This window comes from Sceloporus occidentalis, unplaced genomic scaffold (genome assembly GCF_023333645.1).
Source record: "Sceloporus occidentalis isolate IW3139 unplaced genomic scaffold, rSceOcc1.0.p SCAF_8, whole genome shotgun sequence".
Lineage (NCBI taxonomy): Eukaryota > Metazoa > Chordata > Lepidosauria > Squamata > Phrynosomatidae > Sceloporus > Sceloporus occidentalis.
Window position 1 is genome coordinate 30,562,621 of NW_028316988.1, and position 24,415 is coordinate 30,587,035.

At 40.7% G+C, this 24,415-nt stretch overlaps 1 protein-coding gene across 2 annotated transcripts; it reads right to left on the reverse strand.

Annotated features, from left to right (window-relative positions):
* Positions 1-2: 2 nt before the first annotated feature.
* LOC149308505 (BLOC-1-related complex subunit 8-like) lies at positions 3-17,479 on the reverse strand. 2 transcript variants are annotated; one of them, XM_089535865.1, is made up of 4 exons: positions 17,366-17,479; positions 15,231-15,343; positions 9,219-9,283; positions 3-305 (listed from the first exon to the last, which is right to left on the reverse strand). In XM_089535865.1, exons 1-4 carry the CDS (start codon positions 17,400-17,402, stop codon positions 200-202), a joined length of 321 nt encoding a protein of 106 aa, XP_089391991.1. In that variant the 5' UTR covers positions 17,403-17,479; the 3' UTR covers positions 3-199. The 2 variants fall into 2 exon arrangements, with proteins under 2 accessions (XP_089391991.1, XP_089391992.1); XM_089535866.1 differs by lacking the exon at positions 17,366-17,479 and adding an exon at positions 17,209-17,325.
* Positions 17,480-24,415: the final 6,936 nt, after the last annotated feature.

Below are 24,415 nucleotides of genomic sequence, written 5' to 3' on the forward strand. Positions count from 1 at the left end.
GGTCTTGGTTCCCAGAGATTTAATATTATTAATAATGACAATAATCCTAATAATTACATTTTTAAAAAAAGTTATTACAGCCAAATGCTAATGCTCTTATTTTGGCAAAGAAGGAGAGGTGAGTGGTGCTGTTTTGAGTCCTCTCACCGTGCTGATTTGAACCGGGTGCAAGTGGCGGCTCTTCATGCACTGCCCAGAGCTACCTGCGGGCAGAATTCAGCCAATCTTTCACAGCAGTGGCATGTCGGAGCAGACCTTCAATGCTCTTGAAATACACACTACTGTCCTTCATGTTCTTGATGGCACTGAAGAGAGAGAGAAAGAAAAAGGGAATAATAGAAACGTACAGTTGGAAGGGACCCCTTGACATGCAGGAAAACACAATTAAAGCACTCCTAAGAAGATGCCCATTTAACTTCTGGCAAAAGACCTCCAAAGAAGGAGTCCATTCCCATGCAGTCCATTCCACACTCCAAGAGCTTTTAAAATCAGAAAGTTCTTCCAAATGTTTAGGAGGAATCTCTTTTCTTGGTGGTGTTTTTGAATCTATTCTATTGGTTTGCATTCTTGTCTCTGGAGCAGAAGAAAACAAGCTCCATGCATCTTCACTATGGCATCCTTTCAGATATTTAGAGATGGTGGCATCATATCAGCTCTCAGTCTTCTCCTCTCCAAGCTAAACAAACCCAGCTCTCTCAATTATTTGTCTTGGTTTCCAGATCTTTCATCATTTTGGTTGTCCTCCTCTGGACATGCTCCAGCTCCTTCTTGCATCGTGGTGCCCAGAACTAGATACAATATTCCAGGTACTAATCAGAATAGACTGGTACTAGGACTTCCCTTGATCTTGATGCAGCCCATGATCATATTGGCCTTTTTAGCTGCTGCATCATACTGTTGACTTTTGAGAGAGAGGGTAAAAGAGAGAGACAACACTGCAGGGGTGGCAGTGGAAAAGAGATTGCAACAGGAACCCCCAACGTCATCTCACCCATTTCTTTCTGTCTCCTACAACAGAAACACCCTGACACCCATATGCTGGTGGTCGGTGTAGAGGTTGTTTCTCTTTCTCTCCACCCTGCATGCATGACTGCCCTCTGTTTAGCTTGGAGAAGGGAAGACTTGCAGAGAGGTTGGTATGGTGGCCATCTTTAGATATCTGGAAGGGCTGTCAAGGAGAACATGGAGCCAAGTTATTTTCTTCTGTTCCAGAGAGTAGGACACCAACCAAAGTATTCAAATTCCAAGAGACTCCCCCTAAAACTTAGCAAGAATTTCCTGATGATAAGAGTTCTTCACCAGTGGAACAGATTACCACTGAAGATTGTAGATTCTCCTTCATTAAAAGGTTTTTAAACAGAAAAAACCCATAATGACTTCCGGGAAAGATGGCGGTGTAACAAGTCGTCTGTAACAGTAGCGGGTTACAAACGACCCCACTTGCAAGCTGATTAGCTCCAAAAACGAAAAATAACAGAAGATAAGGGGAGCTAGAGATCAACCCGAGGTACGGGAATCCGGACGGGTCCAAAGGGGTCCCCCGAAGAGGAGATTCCAACCGATTCCCTCTTACAGGAGAAGGGCGGTGTGGGAACCCTGGGGACGAGGACGACCGCGGCTGCAAGATAAAGGGCTACCAAGGTAGTAAACCCCGCCGGACAGCCAAATTTGCTCTCAGAATTGTGACTGAAGAGATTGGGAAAGGGGAGAAGAAGAAAGTTCCTTACTTGAATAACCCATCGGAGGAAGAGAGTAAATAGGGAGGAGAAAAAGGGAAAGGAAGAAGGAGTTAAAACGGAGGCAGAGCTGCGAGGAGAAGCAGCAGTCAAGTGAGAAATTGCATGTTAAAGGGGAAATAAAAAGGAAGGAGTGAGGAGACGATAGAAAAGCACCCCCCCCAAGAGTGAAGAGGGAAGGAGAAAATAGACTGCTGTAAAGAGAAGGGGAGACGGAAAGCTGATGGAGGGTTAGCAGGAGGAGTACGAAGGAACCGTGACGGGAGAAGCTTAAGAAAGAGGATCGCGGATCAGGAGGAAAAATAAACGGAGGGAGGCGGCGGACCAGGAGGAGAAGTAGACGACAAAAGGGCTGCGGACCAGGAGGAGAAGCAGACGGGAGGAGGGCTACGGACCAGGAAGAGAAGCAGACGGAAAGAAGGCGGTGATCCAGGAGGAGAAGCAGACGGAAAGCAGATTAAAGTCCGGGAAGAGAGGAGGGCGACTAGAGAAGAGACGGGAAGGACCAAGAGTCAGCGGAGTGAAAAGAAAGAAGAAGAAGACGTCCGTGAGGAAGAATACGGAAGAGAGGGAGAGGAGAAGCGTTTTGGGGAAAAAGGCACTTTGGGAGAGAAGCAGTAAATAAGTAAGGCCTAAAAAGTTAAAAGGGCTGCTGAGATATTTACTTACTGAGAGTGAAGCCCCTTGGCGTTTTCAAGGCCAACTCGCACATGGCAGGGCGGAAATGCTCTAGAGAATATAGGGAATGAGTAAAGGGAAATGACGCAAGGGTAAAAAGTAGACAAGAGGCAGCAAGAAGAACAAGGGTGGAGAAAAGGAGTGTTAGAGTGTTAGAGAGACACCTAGTGGCAGGAGGTGTTAATGCATTTACAAATAAGTGAATTAACTGTTTCAGTGCTTTAATTCTTTATACTTTTCCTTGTTTATGTAAGTGGAGTAAAGAGAGTAAAAGACAGGGGGAAGCTATTAGATAGAGAAGCCGAAAAATAAGAGAAGTGGAAATAGAAGGTGTTAAAGAGTATAAGCAAAATAAGATAAAGCCTGCATAGTGTTGGAATATTAGACAGAAGGAGGGATTAGAAGTGAAAAACAGAATACTGTAGGAGATTTAACATTTTAGACATATAAGATTAAAGGAAAAAAAAATTATGTACTCTACTACCACAATGACTACAAGAAAGATGGTGCAAATGTCGGAGCCAAAACAAGGTATATCAAGAAGACCATCAATAGAATTAAAAATGGACCCTAATGCTAAAGTGATGGAGATGTTACAGAGAATGGAAGAAAATATGATGAAAAGTGAAAGAAATATTAAGCAGGAAATTAAAGAATCCCGAAATGAATTACGGAAGGACTTTAAAAAGGAAATGGATGAACTGAAAGGCACAATGAGAGGAATTATTGAAGAAGTGAAGGAAGCTAAAGGGAAAATTAAAGAATTGGAGACTAGGACAACAGAGATGGAGAAGACAACGAAAAAAATAATACAAGCCCAGGAACAAGAAAGAGACATGAATAGGTTGAAAGAGGCAAGAGAAAGGAAAAAATGTATTAAAATAAGAGGACTAAAGGAACAAGTAGGGGAAGACTTATATGGAAGAATCATTCCAGTGCTAGCAGAGTTGGTTGAAACGTCACAAGATTATATGGACATGGAAATCGATAAAATATTTCGAATTAATTCAAGCATAGCCAGAAACAGGAGCCTACCAAGAGACATAGTGGTCTATTTATCGAGGGAAAGAATAAAAGACAATATAATACAGGCAAGTTATGAAAAGAAAATATGCGTGGATGGGGAGGAGCTAAAAATCTTCAAAGATGTACCGTCAGATATATTAAGAAGGAGAAGAGAATATGGTACATTGACGAAAATGTTACAGATGAAGCAGGTGAGATATCGGTGGGAACCAATTGAAGGGGTGTCCTTCAACTGGAGACAAAAACAATATAAGATCGACACAATTGATAAGGCCAGAAGATTTTATAACAGATGGTTTAAGGAGGAAGAGGAAAAGAAAAGAGAACAAGAGGAAGAGATGAAAGGAACACAAGGGAAAAGAGAGGAAAAGCAGACAAGAAAAGAGGAAATAAGGACGGAAACAGAGGAAGTAGTAAGTAGAAGAAATGAGGAGGAATCGGACCTTGGTGCTGTGGGAGGAATTGATCTAAACACAGAACGAGAAGAATTGAGTGACGGAGAGGAAGAAGACGAGGACCGAACGAAAGAAGACTAGAGTAAATAAAATAAAAAACCAAAACAAACAAAATGAAATTCTTCTCATGGAACATCAAGGGCATGAACACGGCTTATAAGAGAAGAAGAATATTCCACATACTAGAAAAAGAAAAGGCGGAAGTAATTAGTATTCAAGAAACAAGAATCCGGAAACATGAGGAAAAATATCTAAAAAATCCGAAACTAGGACAATTCTTTATCAGTGCAGGGAAAAAAAAGAAAAACGGAGTAGCAATTTATGTAAAAAGTCAAATCCCTGCAAAGGAAATAATAAATGATCCAGAGGGAAGATTTGTGGGAATTGAGATGATGGTGAATAATAATAAAACTTTAGTGCTTGGAGTATATGGCCCTTTACAAGGAAAGAGTTTGTTTTATAAGAAAATGTCTAAACTAATACAAATGTTGAGTTATGAACATTTCATATTAATGGGAGACTGGAATGGGGTATTAAACCCACAGATGGATAGACAATCGAAGAAAAAAATCCAAGAGAGACAGGGGAAACTCCCACAAAAATTTTTTGAGATGCAGGATACATTGTCGATTATAGACCCATGGAGACATAAATTCCCTCAAAAAAAGGATTATACCTTTTTTTCGATGCCACATATCTCAGCATCTAGAATAGATATGTTTTTTATATCAAAGGATATGATTAAAGATATAAAAGATGTTAAGATAAAAACAATTAAAGCATCAGATCATAATCCAATCTATCTTGAGATAAAAACAATAAGGAAAGAATTTAATTGGAGAATGAATGAAAACATGTTTAAAAATATACAAGTAAAAGAACGAGTAAAAGAGCATATGAAACATTATTTCAAAGAAAACATGAATCCGGATTTAAAAATGATAACGATATGGGAGGCCTCAAAGGCAGTATTGCGAGGACTCTTAATGAAGATAGGATTTGAGAGGAAAAACAAACAAAGGAAGGAATTGCAAGAGATATCTGATAAAATACAGAAGAAAGAGACAGAATTGATGGCAAATAACTATAAAGAAAGAAAGAAAATAGTTAAGGAACTGGCCCTGTTAAGAAAAGAATTAGATAGCAAATTAACTGAGGAAGTAAGTAAAAAAATGAAATATACTAAACAGAAATTCTTTGAAGGGGGAAACAAAGTGGGGAAAATGTTGGCGTATAAAGTCAGGAAGAAGAAAGAAAGAAAGGTAATCATGGAAATCCAAGAGGGAGAAAAGAGATATATGGAAAATCACAAAATTCAAGATGTATTTCATAAATTTTTTAGTTCATTATATAGAGACACAACGAATTCAAAAGAACATAGAGAAGAAATAAATAAATACTTAGAGAAAATCCAAAAATGGGATTTAACGAAGGAAGAGAAAGAGAAACTAAACGGGGTGATTACAAAAACAGAAATTCAACAGGCAATAGCCAGAGGGAAAAGTGGGAAGGCTCCAGGGCCTGACGGGTTCACGATAGGATATTACAAAACTTTTCAGGATATTCTGTTAGACCCATTAGCACAAACATTCAATGCAATTCTAAAAGAAGGGGCACCTCCAACGTGGAGGGAGGCAAATATCATTCTGATAGGAAAAGAAGGTAAAGATAAACTTCTCCCACAGAATTACAGGCCAATCTCACTCCTAAATAGTGATTATAAAATTTTTACAAGTATCTTGGCAGAAAGGTTGAAGAAATTTCTGGTTAATTGGATCAACAAAGATCAATGTGGCTTCCTCCCGAAAAGGCATGTGAAACAACATATTAGAAAGGTGGTAAATTTAATTGAGTACTATGATAAAAATCCAGGAAAGGAAGTAGCAATGGTAAGTTTAGACGCTGAAAAAGCCTTCGATAATTTGAAATGGGAATTTATATTTGGATTATTAGATAAGTTGGAGATAGGCAAAAATTACTTAAATTGGATAAAACAACTATATCAAGAACAAAAAGCCAGAATTGTAATTAACGGATCTAGAACTAACAGTGTGAAAATAAATAAAGGCACAAGACAGGGGTGTCCCCTATCTCCGTTGCTATTTATACTTTGTTTGGAAGTACTATGTAAAAGAATAAGAGAAGACCCACAGGTTAGAGGAAATAAGATAAAAGGGAAGGAAACAAAATTATGTGCATACGCGGATGACTTATTGATTATTGTGGAAAATCCAGCGACTAGCGTACCTAGAGTGTTAAAAATTATTGAAGAATACGGCTCCTTAGCTGGGATGAAAATAAATAGAGATAAATCATCTATGCTAGTTCTAAACATGACAGAAAGAAGGAAACAGTCATTAAGGGAGGAAACAAAAATTGAAATACAAAAGAAAATAAAGTATCTTGGAATATACCTAACCAAAAAAACCTCAGAGTTATTTGATAACAATTATAAAAAGACATGGAATGAAATTAAAACTAAACTAACAAAATGGCAAGACTTACATGTATCATTACTGGGAAAAATATCTATAATAAAAATGAATATCTTACCTAAAATAATGTACCTTTTCCAAAACCTTCCTATAATTTTGAAGGATCAAATTTTTAATCAGTGGAAGAAAGATATCGTAAAATTTATATGGGCAGGTCGGAAACCTAGGATAAAATGGAAGGTATTAATTGATTTGAAGGAGAGAGGAGGCTTTGCACTACCAGATTTTAAGATATATTATGAGGCCAACTGTTTAGATTGGCTGAGAGAATGGATGAACTTAGAAAACGAAAATTTATTGAATCTGGAGGGCTTTAATAATAGATATGGCTGGCATGCATATATGTGGTATGGGAAGATAGAACAGAATAAACAATTTAATGACCACATTTTACGAAGATCATTATTCAGAATATGGAAGAAATATAAGAATAAGCTATATAGCAGGTTACCCCTATGGACATCTCCCCATGAAGCTTTTATGGATAAAGGAAAGTTAATTGGTAAGGACTGGCTCAGATATAAGGATTTACTTAAAATAGAGAATAGAGAATTGGAAATTAAAAGCCGAGAAGAGTTAATTAAACAGGGAATAAAGTTAAGTTGGTTTCAATACCTACAATTAAAATCAAGATATCAAAAAGACAGAAGCCAGGAAGGGATAGCCATGGAGAAAAATGAAATGGACGTGATTATGGAAAAGGGGAACAAAGGGATAATATCAAGGTTGTACAAAATGTGTATAAAATTAGAGTGTGCAGAAGAAACGATAAAAGGTTGTATGGTGGAATGGGCGAAGAATGTAAACAGAAATATCCAATTAGAAAGATGGGAGAGAGCGTGGGGAAGGGATCTGAGTTTTACGTGCTGTGTTGATTTAAAAGAAAACTTCTTAAAAATGATGCATAGATGGCATATCCCTCCCGCAAGATGGGCAAAGATGGTAAAAGGTAGCTCGGATGTATGTTGGAGATGTAATAGTCATTATGGCTCTTATTACCATATGTGGTGGACATGCCCGGTAGTGAAGAAATTTTGGGAAAAGGTCCAGGAAATAATAAAAGAGGTATATCAAATACATATAAGATTAGAACCGGAAATGATACTATTGAACATGATTGAGGATGATGCATTAAGAAAATATAAAAAATTACTATTATATTTCATAACAACAGCTAGGATTATTGTGGCAAAGAATTGGAAAAAAGGGGGCGATATAGATATAGATGAGTGGTTATTGAAGGCACTAGAGGCCATGGAAATGGACACACTAACTATGTGGTTAAAAGAGGGAGGAAATGAAGAAAATACAAATGAGGAATTGTGGAAGTTATTAGTGTTGTTCTGTGAAAGAAGGTGGGCGGAGTAAATCCAAAGATATCCCATAATGTAATTATAGAAGTGGGGGTAACGACAATTTAAGAGATAGGAGGATGATTATAAGGCGATTTCTTTTCTTTTATTTATATATGACAAAGACAAGCAAGATATAAGGAAAAATATGGGAACGCAGACTGTATATTTAAATAAGGAAAGAATTAGATGGTATAGTGAGATGGGTGAACTTATTTATACATACAGGTATAGAGGAAAAAATTAATGTTACTGCTGTATAAGATGAAGAAGTGAAAACAGATATATAAGAGCACCTAAGACCAGAATGGAAGATCAAGGAAGTCGAAAGTTGATTAAGTATGTTATTAATGTAAGAGGGCTATTCCGGCCCATCTATGCTGTATATATGTAATAAATTTTTTTTTTAATAATAAAAAAAAAAAAAAAAAAAAAAAAAAAAGGTTTTTAAACAGAGGTTGGATGGCTGCCTCTTGAGAGTGATTTAACTCTGAGAAGGCAATGGCAAACCTCCTCTGAACAAATCTTGCCAAGAAAAATCTATGATAGGTTTGCCTTAAGGTTGCCTAAAGCTGGAAACAACATGAAGGAACACAACAACAATACCAACAACAACTACTACTATTACTAATACAACTACTACTCCTGTATTGCTTGGGGGTTAGACAAGATGGCTTTTGGCATTCCTTTCACCTTTATATTAGAGATGTTGTGTTGTGTTGTGCAAAGAGAGAGCCAGCATGGCTTAGTTATTATGAGTGTTGTATGAGGAATCCAGGAGACAACTGTTTAAATCTCTGTTCAGCCACAGAAACCCACTGGATGATTGTGTGCAAGTCACACTCTTTCCCCATTTTCCTCTCTCAACTTTTTTTTTGGAAAGATGGTGAGATAAAGATTTCTTCTTTATCTGAACTTTGGTATTCATTAGCTAGGTTAGGATACAGCCTCTATGCATATGTACTGTAGATTCATGCCATTAGTAAACTTTTGTTTAAACTGCAAGCTACTTGTGTTGTTTATGAGTCAGTCTCAGTTCTTAGACAAGCATAGTTAGACAAGGACACATTTCTACTATTCTGCTGATTTAAAGCTAGACTCTAACAGACTTGGTTTTGATATTTTTAATATTTAAATATTTTTGTTTCCTTAACAAAGGCTGAAGCCTTAGGACACCTGAATTGCCCTACAAGAAGGCAGCAATGGCAAACCTCCTCTGATAACAAATCTGGCCAAGAAAACCCCATGATACAGTCTCTGTAAGGTTGCTGTAAGTCATAAATTATTTGGAGGCATACAACAACAACATTGTGCAAGGGGACTGAGCTCCTGTTTTGAACAAAAGTAAGCATAGCTGGAAAGATATGTTTGAATGTGTAACATTTAAGGACCCCCCCCCCCCCGGTACCCCCAATTTTTCTATCATCCTTTAAAAGAAGTCAATGTGCTGGGAGTTGGAAGCATTCATGTCAGTACCTGCAGGCATACTCCACCGTGTAAATCGCTCCTTGACTTTGCTCTTCCCAGCTCTGCATGTCGGCCTGGGGAAACAGAGGACAAGTTAAAGTTTTGGGTCAGTGTGGTGTAGTGGTTTGAGTGCTGGATTATGATTCTGAAGAGCAGGGTTCAGTTCCCAGCTTGGTCATGAAACCCTTTGGGCAAGTTACAATCTCTTGGCCTCAGGAGCAGGCAATGACAAACGTCTGAATAAACCTGGCCATGTATACCAATGGCAGCTTTGCCGCAGGGTTGCTGTAAGTTGGAAACGACTTGAAGGCACACAACAACAACAGTGAAACCCATGACTTGGAAAGGTGCTGAAGATGACCCTCTGGATGTCTTCATCAAGAGTCAGGACTAGTCCAGCTCTCTGCAGGGAGCTGGAGTAGATGGCCTCAAGGAGTCTCTTCCAACCCGACAATCCCCCATTGCCGACTTTGCACATTTTTTCTCCAGCGTTTTCCCCCTGTTGGCCAACAATGATTAACTAAAGCCAGCTAATGCTTAAGACAATGGCATTAATAGTGTATCAGTGCAGCGAGGCAGAAAAAAATACTAAACAAGAGGCCTGGAAGGGAAGAAGCAGCTTTCTATAAGATGGCTGCCCAAGATTAACAACCCCCTCTCTTGCTGATATCCTCTTTATCCATGAGATGCCGGGAAGAGAAAAGTATTTAGGAACAAATCCCTTCTTTAAATTAAAAAGAAAAAAAGAAAAAACATTGCTAGGAGAATGCCAAGGTGACCTTCTCTGGTCTTTTCCAAAAAGCCACCCACCCCTTCATGGCATTGCTATTAATATACAACCCCAAATTAAAACAAGGCAAGTTTTAATAAGTTTTAAACAACAAGGGACCCAGAGAGGATATCTTAAGATGCATCTTCTGTTTGTGTGGAATCTAGCCTCCCACCTGAAAGTCATCCACTACAACTGTGCCCTGTTTTACAATTGTATTTTAGGATTGGTTTCTTTGGTTGCCTTTAAATAAAAATTAGACAGTGTTACTAAAATAGCTTTCATTTTTTCAGAGCCAGAGTTTTATAGAGGTTTGCGTGTCGGATTAGGACTCTGGAAACCAGGGTTTGAATCCTGTCCCGCCATGGAAACCCACTTGGTGACACTGGGAGAGTCACACACTCTCAGCTCCAGAAAACTCCATGATCGGTTCAATGTAGGGTTGCCATAGGTCAGAAATAATGTGAAGGCACACAGTGCCAGCATGGCATAATGGTTTGAACGTTGGACTAGGACTCTAGGAGACCAGGTTTCAAATCCCAGGCCAGTAATGGAAACCTACTAGGTGACCTTGGGCAAGTTACACTCTCTCAGCCTTAGAAAATGGCAACGGCAAACCCACTCTGAAGGAACTTGCCAAGAAAATCCCATATGATAGAGTCACCTTAGGGTTATCATAAGTTGGAAATGACTTGAAGGCACACAACAGCAACAAAACAGTTTTATTTTACTGTTAGATTGTTTTCATTGCTTTCATATATTTGTTGCCTCAAGAGCCCTTGTGGGCTGAGAAATAGCACCAGCCTCTGTCCAGCATGGCTGAGATGGGATGATAGAATCTGGAGTCTATGGAGTGTGCCAGGTTTAGAAGGCTGGCATATCTTTTTACACATAGGCATATGTACTCTCAAAGTAGTTGTAAAACCCACAGTAGCTGGAGAAGAAATGGATTTTCCCAGCAGTGGTGTGTTATGAGCCATTCCTTATAGTAATGCAAAGTATTTGGGGGTGGCTTGGTTTTCAGTCAACAAAAGGCATTAACTTTACAAAAGACCTCTTCCTGGCAGAGAGGGAAACTGCTAGCAATTGTTTTAGATTCACAACCTCCTACACTTTTGGACTTGTCACAGGGAGGAGAGAGAGTTGTACCACTACAACCCCTATCCAAAAGATCTGGGAAACAATCCCCGCTGTGGATTGAGGATTTTGAATCTCTCACCAAATTTGATGTGAATCTTCTGACTTCAACTTGAGAAAAAACCCAGGAAATGGTCTAGCAAAGGCACACTGATACATGGTCACTCTGTTTTATTTCCCCTTTGTTCTGCTTTGGTCAGATCTTACAGGGAGGAATGCTGTGTCCAGTTCTGGGCACCACATTTCAAGAAGGATCTTGACAAGCTGGAACTGTGTCCAGAGAAAGGTGACAAGGATGATCAAAGTCTTGGAAACCAAACTTTTTGAAGATTGCCTACTCTAAGGGAATTGGGTATGTTTACCTTAGAGAAGACTGAAATATGATATTATTGTTGTTGTGTGCCTTCAGTTCATTTCCAGCTTATGGCCATCCTAAGGTGTTTTCTTGGCAAGATTTATTCAGATGGGAGTTTACCTTTGCCTTCTTCTGAGGCTAAGAGAGTATGCCTTACCTAAGGTTACTCTGTGAGTTTGCATGACTGAGTGAAGATCTGAATCCTGGTCTCCAGGGCTACAGTTTGAAAGGTTGTGGTTAGAAGATGTAAGAAGCTTATTTTTTGCAGCTCCAGAAACTAGAACATGAACCAGTGGATGCTAATTACAAGAAAAAAATTCCACCTAAGTATTAGAGAGAGCTTATTGACTATAAGAAATGTTTGACAGTAGAATGGACAGTCTCAGAGGGGGCAGACTCTCATTCTTTGTTCTTTGTTGTTGTTGTTGTTGTTGTGGGCCTTCAAGACATTTCCGACTTATGGCAACCCTAAGGCAAACTTATCACAGGGTTTTCTTGGCAAGGTTCTTCAGAGGGTGATTGCCACTGTCATCTTCTGAGACTGGGACTTGCCCAAGATTGTGTGTTTGCATGACTATTGTGTCCAGTTCTGGACAACACAATTCAAAAAGGACATTGAGAAACTGGAGCGTGTCCAAAGGAGGGCGATTAAAATGGTGAAGGGTCTGGAAACCATGATGCCCTATGAGGAATGACTTAGGGAGCTGGGGATGTTTAGCCTGGAGAAGGTTAAGAGGTGATATGACAGCCCTGTTTAAATACTTGAAGGAGTGTCATATTGAGGAGGGATCAAGCTTGTTTCCTGCTGCTCCAGTGACTAGGACCTGGAACAATGGCTGCCATCTTCAGGAAAAGAGATTCCAGCTCAACATTAGGAGGAACTTCCTGACAGTAAGGGCTGTTCAACAGTGGAACAAACTCTTTCCTCAGAGATTATGGTGGAGTTTCCTTCCTTGGAGGTCTTTAAACAGAGGCTGATAGGTTAATTAATTTGGAAAGAATTGAGTTAAAATTTGATTTGCATGGCTATTTGGTATATGATAAAGTAAAACTTGATGGAAATTTTAAAAATCACTTAATTCGGAAATCTCTATTCAGAATTTGGGAAATATATAAAAAGAAATGGTGTCCCCAGATACCGGTTTGGACTTCTTCGAATGAAGCATTATTTAGGAGAGAGGTTTTAAAAGAAAATACTTGGGTAACTTATGAAGACTTAACGAAAATTGAAAAAGGGGAAAGGAAAATAAAATCACAGGAAGAGCTGCAAAATGAAGGGTTTAAATGTACATGGTTTGCATATCGTCAGTTGAAAGAAAGATATAGCATGGATAATAAAACTGGTGGAATAGGACCAGGGTACTTAGAATTTGAAAAAATAATTAAAAACCCCAAAAAACAAATTGCGAAATTATATAATTTGATTAGGACCTTTGAATTAGAAGAAGAAACGGTAAAAGAATGTATGGTAAAATGGGCAAAGGATTTAAAAGAACCAATACAGTTTGATCAGTGGCAAAAGTTATGGCGAAGTAAAATAAAATACTCTCCAAGTGTGGATGTCAGGGAAAATTTTTATAAATCACTATACAGATGGTATCTTACCCCCTTTAAATTATCTAAAATGTACAAAAATAACAGTCAGATGTGTTGGAAGTGTAAAAGGAGGTTGGAACTTATTTAATAATAATAATAATAATATGTTTTATTTATAGACCGCTATTCCGCGATGATCATAGCGGTGTACAGTAAAATCGTTAATACAATAAAAATACAGTTAAAGGAGGGAGAAGTCTCATCCTTCAGGCAGTCCAAGATGTTGCTGGGTCTGCCTGATGGCTCCCTCTGAGGCCGAGATGACAGTTGAGGAGGGAGGGGCCTCTTCCTTCAGGCAGTCCAAGATGTTGCTGGGTCTGCCTGATCTCTCCCTCTGAGGCCAAGATGACAGTTGAGGAGGGAGGGGCCTCTTCCTTCAGGCAGTCCAAGATGTTGCTGGTCTGCCTGATGGCTCCCTCTGAGGCCGAGATGACAGTTGAGGAGGGAGGGGCCTCTTCCTTCAGGCAGTCCAAGATTTTGCTGGTCTGCCTGCTGGCTCCCTCTGAGGCCAAGATGACAGTTGAGGAGGGAGGGGCCTCTTCCTTCAGGCAGTCCCTGATGTTGCTGGGTCTGCCTGATCTCTCCCTCTGAGGCCAAGATGACAGTTGAGGAGGGAGAGGCCTCTTCCTTCAGGCAGTCCAAGATGTTGCTGGTCTGCCTGATGGCTCCCTCTGAGGCCAAGATGACAGTTGAGGAGGGAGGGGCCTCTTCCTTCAGGCAGTCCAAGATGTTGCTGGTCTGCCTGCTGGCTCCCTCTGAGGCCAAGATGACAGTTGAGGAGGGAGGGGCCTCTTCCTTCAGGCAGTCCCTGATGTTGCTGGGTCTGCCTGATCTCTCCCTCTGAGGCCAAGATGACAGTTGAGGAGGGAGAGGCCTCTTCCTTCAGGCAGTCCAAGATGTTGCTGGTCTGCCTGATGGCTCCCTCTGAGGCCAAGATGACAGTTGATTACATAGTTGGTGGCACTGTAAGAAGGCTAAAGGATATTGGGGAGAAGTACATAAAGAAATTTAAAAAATATTCAACTTGACAGCGAGAAAGGATCCTAAGGTGTACCTTTTGAACCTAACCGAGAGCTGGAATTTGAAGAAAGAAAACGAAAAAGCACTATTCTATATGATAACGGCAGCAAGGGCGCTCTATGCAAAATCCTGGAAAACAGAGGAGACTCCAACAGTGGAAGAATGGAGATTAAAAGTATTAGACTTCTATCAAATGGATAAGTTAACTGTTCTTTTGAAGGGGAAAACCATAGATTACTTTCATAAGGAATGGAACTCTTGGGGAAATTATTTACATGAAGAAAAAAGAAAGGAAATATGCTTAGCGATTTCAAAAAACTAAGAGGGAAGGAATAGGTACAGATAATAATCTATAGTGTATAAGTATTTACTTGGAAGGTTTATTAAGGAATATCAAGATCTATGGATAAGGGGTAGGACAATAAGATATAGAGTAATGATATGATTGACTCCCAGGGGAGACTGTAACAATTGGTAAGAAAGAGTTAGTGGAATTGTTTTAGGAAAACGGATTAACTCAGTAAGTAAATGGAAGTGCAAGTATAAATATTGACTATGGTATTAGGTAAGATTTGTAAGATAGGATTTTGTGAGAATCTACTTACTTTGTAATTTTTTGAATTTATTATAGTTTTATTGACAAATTTGGTCTTATTTGGATGATTATATTTTAATCCAATAAAATATTTTTTTTAAAAACACCAGAGGCTGGATGACCATCTGTCGGGGATGCTTTGATGGAGGGTTCCTGCATGGCAGAATGGGTTTGGACAGGATGGCCCTTGCGGTCTCTTCCAACTCTGTGATTCTATGAGATCACCTAGTGGGTTTCCATGGCTGAACCAGGCTTTGAAGCCTGGTCTCCAGAGTTACACACTCTGGTCCAACCCTCAAACCACTCCACCACGCTGTAGACTTTAAATGGAGTTTGAATGGGTTAGGTATCTTGTTCTATGGGACATTGTCCTATTTCCACCCCAGTCTCCAATATTGTTAATTTAAAAGCAACACAGGGAGTAAATAAATGCTCGAAACCTCTCATCCGGCCATCTCACGTACCGCACTTCTGAGCAGAATATCCATCCTCGCTTAACTGCCATTTGTAAGAATGCATTTCTCCTTCTCGATTCATCATGTATCTTACCTTGTGCTGAGCCAGTTCTGGTAGGGACCGCCGTACGTGTTCCTGGAGCCGATACAATGCAACAGAAGGCTCGTTGGCCAGGACATACATGCTCTCCGTGAACTTATCAGTCACTGCATCAAAAGGAGGGGATGGAGAATTACATAAATGTATAAATACAACCAGATCCAGCATAGAGTAGTGAATATACCACAGGACTGGTACTTAGAAATCCAGGTTTCCCTCTGAGCCATGACAAAACTCACTAGGTAATTCTGACCTTTCTTGCTCGCTGCTTGAATCAGAGCAGGGGGGGACTGGGATGTCAGTGTCCTGTTCCTGTCCCATCTTTCTCGCGTGATCACAGTAAGGACTTTCAGATGATGTTGCGTTTACCCGGACATTATCCCATCTGGAAAGCGCGACTGACAGCAATTGCATAAAAGCGTTTCAGATGACATCACGCAGATCCTGTCATTGTCCCATCATTGAAGTGGCATTGCCCAGCATTTTGCATTAACCGGAATTTGCATTAATGCAATTCTGATTCAATGACAGGATAAAGACAGAATCAGCGCTATGACCTGAAAGCCTTTTGTGCAATTCCTGTCACGGACGGGATAAGAATGGGAGAATGGTCCTGTCCCTATACCGATTATGTGTGATAATCTCCAGAGAATCATAGAGTTGGAGGAGACCCTAAGGGCAATTGTCCAACCCACCTCTTAAATGAAGAATCCAAGCACTCCCAAATCCCATGAAATTGTCATCCAGTATTAAAACCTCCAAAGAAGGAGACTCCACCACTCTCCAAGAGAGTGTCTTCCACTGTTGAATGGATGTTACCATCAGGACATTCCTCCTAATGTTGAGGTGGAATCTCTTTTACCGAAGCTTGCATCCATTGTTCTGTGCCCTGTTCTCTGGAGCAGCAGGAAAAAAAGCTTGCTCCATCAATAGGACATCCCTTCAAATATTTAAACAGGGCTATCATGTCACCCCTTAACATTCTCTTACCCAGGCTAAACATACCTAGGGCCTTCTCTTCTGCCACTCCCAATTTATGGAACAGCCTGCCGGAGGAGATCTGACATATGACCAGTCTTGAATGCTTTAAAAAGGCGATCAAGACATATCTCTTCCAGCAGGCCTTTCCAGATTGACATCCTAGTAATTTTACTATTAGTTCCATCAAGTATCCACTACTGTCTGGAGCTGCCTCTGCCTTGTTTTAACAATTGTTGAATATCTAATTGTATTTTATTGTAGATGGATGGGTGGGTTTGGGAGGGTTGGGATATAATGATGGTAACTGTTTTATTGTGTTTTAAGGGTGTTTTATTATTGTTAGCTGCCTCGATCTGCTTGGAGAGACAGGATACAAATTATTATTATTATTATTATTATTATTATTATTATTATTATTCAGTTCCTCACAGGGCTTGGTGGTTTCCAGACCTCCCACCATTTTGGTTGTTTTCCTTTGGACACAGTTCCAGATTCACAACATCCTTCTTGAACTGTGGTGCCCAGAACTGAACACAAAATTCTAGGGGAGACCTGACCAAAGCTGACCTATCTCACAAGGTTGTTGTGAGGATAAAAAGAGGAGGAAGAGGAGGAGAATCATGTATGCCACCTTGAGCCTGGGATATGTAGTTTTGTGACTCACATCTGAAATGATGCAGTTTGACACCACTTTAACTGCCCTGCCTGGCTCAATGTTATGGAACCCTGGGAACTGTAGTTTGTTGTGGCAGTTTGTAGTTTGTTGTGGCTTTCTGACAAAGAAGGCTCAATGTCTCACAAAACTACCATTCCACAAATCCCATAGCACTTAGCCAGGGCAGTTAAAGCGGTGTCAAACTGGATTATTTCTGCAGTGGGGATGCATCCCAGCACTCCTGGTTTTAAGAAGGCTTAAGACTGCAAATCCTAGGATGGAGCTATAGCATTTAAAGCGGTGTCAAACTGCATTATTTCTACAATGTAGACACACCCTTCCCGACGTCTCTTGATGCCCTGTTTCATATTAGCACAAAATCCAAGAAATAAATATGATAAATAAAACAGGTAATATAATTGCGCTCCTCTCCTCTTCTCCGCCCGGACGACTCTTAATGTGGCACCAACCGGAAATGCCCCTCCCGCGTTACCTTTCTTCACTTTCAGCTGCATCTCCGGCTCCTCCATCGTCGCGGAGGGAGCCCGAATCGGTCCCTGACAAACCGGAAGCGAGTCCGGGGCGGAAACCCGGCCGCGCGACGACTTCCGGTAGACGAGGGGCGTTGCGTAAACAGACCCGGTTGGAAACGCGTCCCGCGAGAGAAAGGTTCCGCCCTGCTCACTTCTCTCAGTTCAAACAGTGTTCAGATTCTGGCCTTGGCTTCATCGGCACTGAAGAATGAATGCAGCTTCACACTGCTTTAACTGCCACGGCTCAATGCTATGGAATCCTGGGATTTGTAGTTTTTTAAGCGTATCAAACCACATACAAACACACAATATATAAAAAAGATCTCACATACATTACATAACAGTACTAATCCCTCTTCTAAGATCTCTCTTAATTCTATTACCCCTCAGACATATATTTCTCTTCTTTAAACCTTCTTTACTTTTCCTTTTATTTCTCTTTCACTCTCTCTTTCTATTTTAGTTGGTTCACTGTCCATTTATTATACCACAAACATACATTTCCCTTCTTTAAACCTTTATTTCTCCTCTATTTCCCTTTCATGACTTTTACTCAGTTCTCAGCATATATTTCCCTTCTTTAAACCTTGTTTATTTTCCCTTTATTTCCCTTTCATTCTCTCTATTTTACTCGGTTCACTATCCATTTCTTATCCCTCAGACACACAGTTCCCTTCTTTAAACCTTATTTATTTCTACTTTATTTCCCTTGAGTATAATAGTATATATGTATATATGTGGTTCCTATCTATCTATATAATATAATTATAGCATATAATTATATAGTCTTACATGATTTCTACTCTATTCATGTGTTTCTAACTCTTTTATTAAATCTTATGTGTTTAATTCAAATCTATTTCTCTCACTTTCTATTTTACTTGTTTCACTATCCATTTATTATCCATCAGACATATATTTCCTTTCTTTAAACCTTATTTTTTATCCTCTATTTCCCTTTCAATCTTTCTTTCTTTCTTACTCGGTTCACTATTGGTTCACTGTCCATTTATTATCCCTCAGACATACATTTCCCTTCTTTAAACTGTTGTGGAAAACTGATAACACTGCAAGTTCTTCCACTTGACTCACAGCAAACCCGGTCTGACAGAATCAGAAAGGAGGGGACCAAAGATGAATTTGCAAAACACAGATCGTTTATTTTAGACAGCTGTCACTCTGGGAGGAATTCACATTCCAACAAAGATCCCAGAGCCCCGAACAAGGAAAAATGGCTCCTTTATATAGGATAGAAACAAAGAACTCTAGCTGGCATATCCCATTGGACATGGCAAAAGTTAAACATATAGGTTTTTCGTACAATCAGGGTACAGATACATGAATACATTAAAGGTACATTTTAGCCACATTCCATTAGCCTATTAGTCTTATCTGTCTTTGCCCCCCTTCTAGTCCTTGCGGAGATATCTCTTCTCCAGGATTCATGTCTCTCTGCTAACTTCAACTAACAACAATCTCCAGAACCTCGAGGTCAGAGCCTTGGGTCACTCTGAGCTCTTATGTCTTAAATCTTACTCTTTTGCCTGCATTCCTGGGCCTCTCAAATTCATTCCAATGCATGTACCTTTATTTCTACAAACTCCATTTATATGCATACTAAATATGAAATTTTAAAAATCTTCTATCTCATTCCCCCCTTTATGATATTTATCAATATTTTATTGCATAATATCATCATTCAGTTATAATATTGTTGTTCCAACATTCTATTTTGGGTTTGCATATTGAAAATAGCACAAACTTGAGTAGCTGCCTTTGTCTCAATTACAGTCTCTAACTTCTGTCTTACAAATTTCACAAAGCATGGTAAGCACAAACATCCTAGTATTCCAACCAAAACCATCATGGTCAGGGACATGAGCAGACTTCGAATCCATTGGCCATTTGGCAGTAAATTATCTAACCATGACCAGAATTCTCCAGGTTTTTCATAGCCAGCTCTTATATCTCTGACCACTTCATGGATCTTTTCCACACTTTCTTCCACCAGTCCAGACTGATTTATAAAATGACAGCATGTTGCATTAAGCCAGACACAGAGCCCACCTTGGCGGGACAACAAGTAATCTAAAGCAAGTTTGTGCTGAGCCAATTCACCAGCCAGGGAGTTTATTTCAATTTGGACAGCAGTTAAACCTTTTGCTGTGGAGTTTGCCACTCTCTCTAAGTGTGCTGATAGCTTTCTTATTTGTTCTATATTCCATCGCACACCAATTCCTGGAATTCCAACAGCAAAGAAAGTCTCAACGTCTGTCAAATAGGTGTTGCCAGGATCATAACCCAGTTTCGGGTCATAATCTCTGCGGACTCAGTGTTCTACAAATTGTTTTTGCCAAGCAAACTGTTTTTGCCATGTTCCTTTGGACTGTTCTAGGGGATGATAGGAAATGCCTGCCGGAGCTAGGCCACCTATTGTGCATGTGCCATTCCACCCCGGTGGCAATATTTTCCCTGCCCAATCCCCACACACCCAATAAAATCCTTGTGGGAGACCATATAGGAACAGATCTTTTGGTGTTCTTTCTTGCTCCTGAACTCTGTTTATTGGAGCAGTATTTTTAACATTTCCATAGAGTGCCATCCAACCCACTACAGGGTCCAGGCGCTCACAAGTAAGAATTGTCTCTATATGGTCTGATATGTACAGACATCCTGGTCTCAACACTATTATGCGTGTGCAATTGTTATAGTTTCCCACATTTATGCGTGTTTGAGGGTGTGCCTTAGAAACAGTTGCTTGACCCTTAATTTCTTGCCAATTTCTAACACACAAAGGAGATATTGGGTTTTGTGCTTGGTGTGATAACATGAATTGGCTTGAATCTTTTATAATTTGTTTTGCTTCTTTTGTAGTGGTGTGGATTTCAGCACTATTCCAGCCTGTTAAACTCATGGTGAAAACCACTTTCACTGGCCATCCTTTCATTTGTGTGGGGGGCATATGTGTACAGGCCCAACAACTGGTTATGTTAGCTATTTCAGATATGTTGTTAACTAGCTGGTGAAACTCATTTGTACTCCATTCTGGCTTACCACTTATAGCAAACCCAATTATCATCAGAAAGCATACAGAAAAGCATCTAAAAGTAAAAAGGGTAATAGAAAGCATTTTTAATTATGATCTTTAAGAAATCTTCTTTCTTTCGGCGGAGCTGGCGTAGACCACCTGAAGTCCTGGTGGGTGCAGCCTAGCTCTTCTTGATTGATGACGAAGTAGAGCCCACTCAGCTTCCGGTTGTAAGTGGGGCTTAAACTTCGTTCCTCTTAATCTTCGGCCGAGCGTCGATAGCCCTTTTCCGGTCAGGCTATCTGCTAGGCGCTGACGATCTATCTTCACCTGTGGCCCCACCCTCCTTCCGGCTGAGGGGGGACGCAGAGGTTTCTTCTGGGACTCTTCTGAAAACTAATTTTAATGGATTATCAGGATCCAGATCTGATTTCCATTGAGGTGCAGCTCTTTTAACTCTGGTCCAGTGTACCCACGGCTTAATTCCAGCTAACTTTACAGCGGTGGGGGTGGAGAGCAGAACAGTTAAAGGACCTCTCCACTTAGGACTCAAAGAACTGGGTTTGTATTCTTTTAGCCATACTTCATCTCCTGGACTGAATAAATGTAATCTAGTTTGGAGTAGAGGTGGTCTTTGCTCTAGCACATATTGGTTTAACTTGTGCAGAGTCTTTCCCAGTTCTTGGACCTCTTGAAACAGAGCTGATCTCCCTAATTCTCCAATGTCCCCCCTTATTCCATCTAGGATCTGTGGAGGTCTGCCATACATTAATTCAAAGGGAGACAGTCCTGTCGCACTGTTTGGAATGCACCTGATCCTAAACAAAGCCAAAGGTAGGGCTTGAGTCCATTTTAATTTGGTTTCTTGGCAGATCTTTCCTAATTGGGTCTTTAAGGTTCTGTTCATTTTTTCAACTTGGCCTGAGCTTCCCGGGTTATAGGAACAATGCAGTTTCCATGTGATGCCTAGCAAGCTAGACAAGCTGTGCAGGGTTTTCTCTACAAAGGAAGGGCCATTATCAGATCCAATATGATGTACCATTCCATATCTGGGGATGATGTCTCTCAATAGGGCTCTGGCAACTTCTATGGCTTTCTCAGTCCTTGTAGGATAAGCTTCTGGCCAACCGGAGTAGGTGTCCACGAACACCAGTAAGTATTTGTAGCCACTACTTCTAGGCATCTCAGTAAAGTCCACCACTAGTGATTCAAATGGTGTAATGCCTCTGTGCTGGATTCCAGGAGGCTTCCTAGGCCCTTGTCTTGGATTGTTCCTAGCACAGGTGAGACACCTTGATGAGGCTACTGCAGTCAATGTATGTAGTCCATCTATGTACAGTTGTTTTTCCAGCAGCTGGCTCAGTGCACTTTTTCCCAAATGAGAGGTGGTATGTGCTTGAGTCACAACTTCCCATGCCAGAGTTCTTGGAACAAAAATCCTTCCATCTGGCAGCTGCCACCATCCATTCTGAGTTTTCTTCCCTTGCATTTCCTTCTCTGCTACCTGATCCTCTACTGCGTTGTATTTTGGATGCATGTCTGTTAATGAAATCTGGAAAACAGGAGCTATGATGTTAAGGGCTTTAACTTCATGTTTGTTGAATGCTGCCCTTTTTGCTGCCTGGTCTGCCTTTTTGTTTCCCAGTGTGATTGGTCCAGATCCTTTTTGATGTCCTTTGCAGTGCATCACTGCCACTTTCTCCGGGATCCAAACTGCTTCTAGCAATCGCAAGATTTCAGCTCCATACTTGATAGGGGCTCCTGCTGAGTTAATGAATCCTTTTTCCTTATATAAGGCTCCATGAGCATGCAAGGTGGTGAAAGCATATTTTGAATCAGTGTATATATTGACTGTGATTCTGTCTGCTGATTCCAAGGCTCTAATGAGAGCTATTAACTCCGCCTTCTGTGCAGAGGTTCCTGTGGGCAATGAGCCTACCTCTATCTCTTTGTTCAGTGTAACAACAGCATATCCAGCATATCTCACTCCATCCTGTACAAAGCTGCTTCCATCAGTGAAGTAAGTCACATCTGGGTGTGGCCATGGCACATCTTTCAAATCTGGTCTGCTGGAATATACTTCATCCATGGTTTGGATGCAATCATGATCTGGCTTCCCATTAGGATCTGTAGGAAGGAGTGTAGCTGGGTTCAAGGTAGTAGTTATCCCTAGTTGAACCCTAGGGTTTTCACACAGCATGGCTTGGTACTTTAGCATTCTGCTATTTGTGAACCAATAGTTCCCTTTATAGTCCATCAGATGCAGCACTGCATGAGGCACTTTTACTTGCAAGGTCTGGCCTAAAGCCAGTTTATCAGCTTCCTTGACCAAAAGAGCAGTAGCAGCAATTGCTCTCAGGCATCCAGGCCATCCCTTTGCCACTGCATCGATTTGCTTTGAAAAATAGGCTACAGGACGATGCCATGATCCCAGTTGTTGTGTTAGAACTCCCACAGCCATTCCATTTCTTTCATGGACATATAGAGTGAATGGCTTGGTGACATCTGGCAGTCCCAAAGCTGGCGCCTGCAGTAGTGCTGTTTTAATTTGCACAAAAGCGGCTCTCTGTTCTGGGCCCCACTGTATTGGTGATTGTTCCATTCCTTTAGTAGCTTCATACAGGGGTTTTGCCATCAGTGCATAGTTAGGGATCCAAATTCTGCAAAATCCTGCTGCTCCCAAAAACTCTCTTATGGCTCTGCGGCTCTTTGGCTCAGGCAAGGAGCACACTGCTTCCTTTCTTTCAGCTCCCAATTCCCTCTTTCCCTGGGACACATGGAATCCTAGGTATTTCACTTTCTGCTGGCATATTTGGGCCTTTTTTCTGGAGACTTTGTATCCTGCATGCCACAACAGTTGTAGTAGTTCTTTTGTTGCTGCCCAACATTCCTCATATGAGTCTGCTGCCAACATTAAATCATCTACATATTGCAGCAATACTCTTTTCCCAGGTATGGATGGGAATTGTTGCAGGTCTTGACTAAGGGCAGATCCAAACAAGGTTGGAGAGTTCTTCCATCCCTGAGCTAAGCGGCACCAACAGAATTGGCTTTTCCTTCCAGTTATCCCATCTTCCCATTGAAAGGCAAAAATCAGCTGACTTTTGGGTGCTAGTCTTATACAGAAAAAAGCATCTTTCAGGTCCAGAATGGTGAAGTGGGTTGCACTTGCAGGAATCAAGCCCATTAAAACATATGGATTTGGCACTACTGGATGTATAGTCACTGTGGCTTGGTTTACTAGCCTTAGATCCTGTACTGGCCTGTAATCATCAGTCCCTTGTTTACGAACAGGAAGTAGGGGCATATTCCAAGGCGACTGACATTGTCGAATGATGTTGTGTTGCAGCAACCTGTCTAAATGTTTTTGGATTCCGATCACGGCTTCCCTTGGAATAGGATATTGTCTGACATGTATTGGTGTTACTCCTGGCTTTAGTTCTACTTCCACAGGAGCTATAAATCTTGCCATCCCTGGCGGGTTGTCTTCTGCCCATACTCCTGGTGTATTAAAAGCTTTCCAGGCCTCAGGATCCTCTTGTACTACATAGGTTTGGAAACATCTCCACTCCTCTTCTATAGGGCATTGCAGTGTCAATATCTTTGGGCAAGCTGGCATTTTATCAGGACCTCTAAAAATCACATTGGAAGTCCCATCAGTTTCAAAAGAAATTTGGGCTCTCATTTTAGAGAGTAAGTCTCTTCCCAGTAGGGGAACTGGGCATTCAGGTATGTACAAAAACTTGTGGGCAACTTGATGATTTGCAAGATTAAAAATTCTTTGTTGGAGCAGTGGTTTTAGTTCTTTATAGCCAGTAGCTCCCACAACAGGAATCTTTTGATTTGTCTCAGGGGCAATCTTTTTTGTAACTACTGATCTATCTGCTCCAGTATCAATCAAAAAGGAAATCTCTTGACCTCCCACTTTAATTCCGACCATAGGTTCTGGGGGGGTCTCATTAGTGTTAGAACCCGGTCCCCT

What these genes read in the sequence shown, in the direction of transcription:
- LOC149308505 (XM_089535865.1), bottom strand. Translation starts at nt 17,402, where the DNA reads ATGGAGGAGCCGGAGATGCAGCTGAAAGTGAAGAAAG. An exon ending in GCAGCTGAAAGTGAAGAAAG is followed by an intron (nt 15,344 to 17,365) that starts GTAACGCGGGAG and finishes CTTTTGATGCAG; the next exon opens with TGACTGATAAGTTCACGGAG. An exon ending in CAGAACTGGCTCAGCACAAG is followed by an intron (nt 9,284 to 15,230) that starts GTAAGATACATG and finishes CTGTTTCCCCAG; the next exon opens with GCCGACATGCAGAGCTGGGA.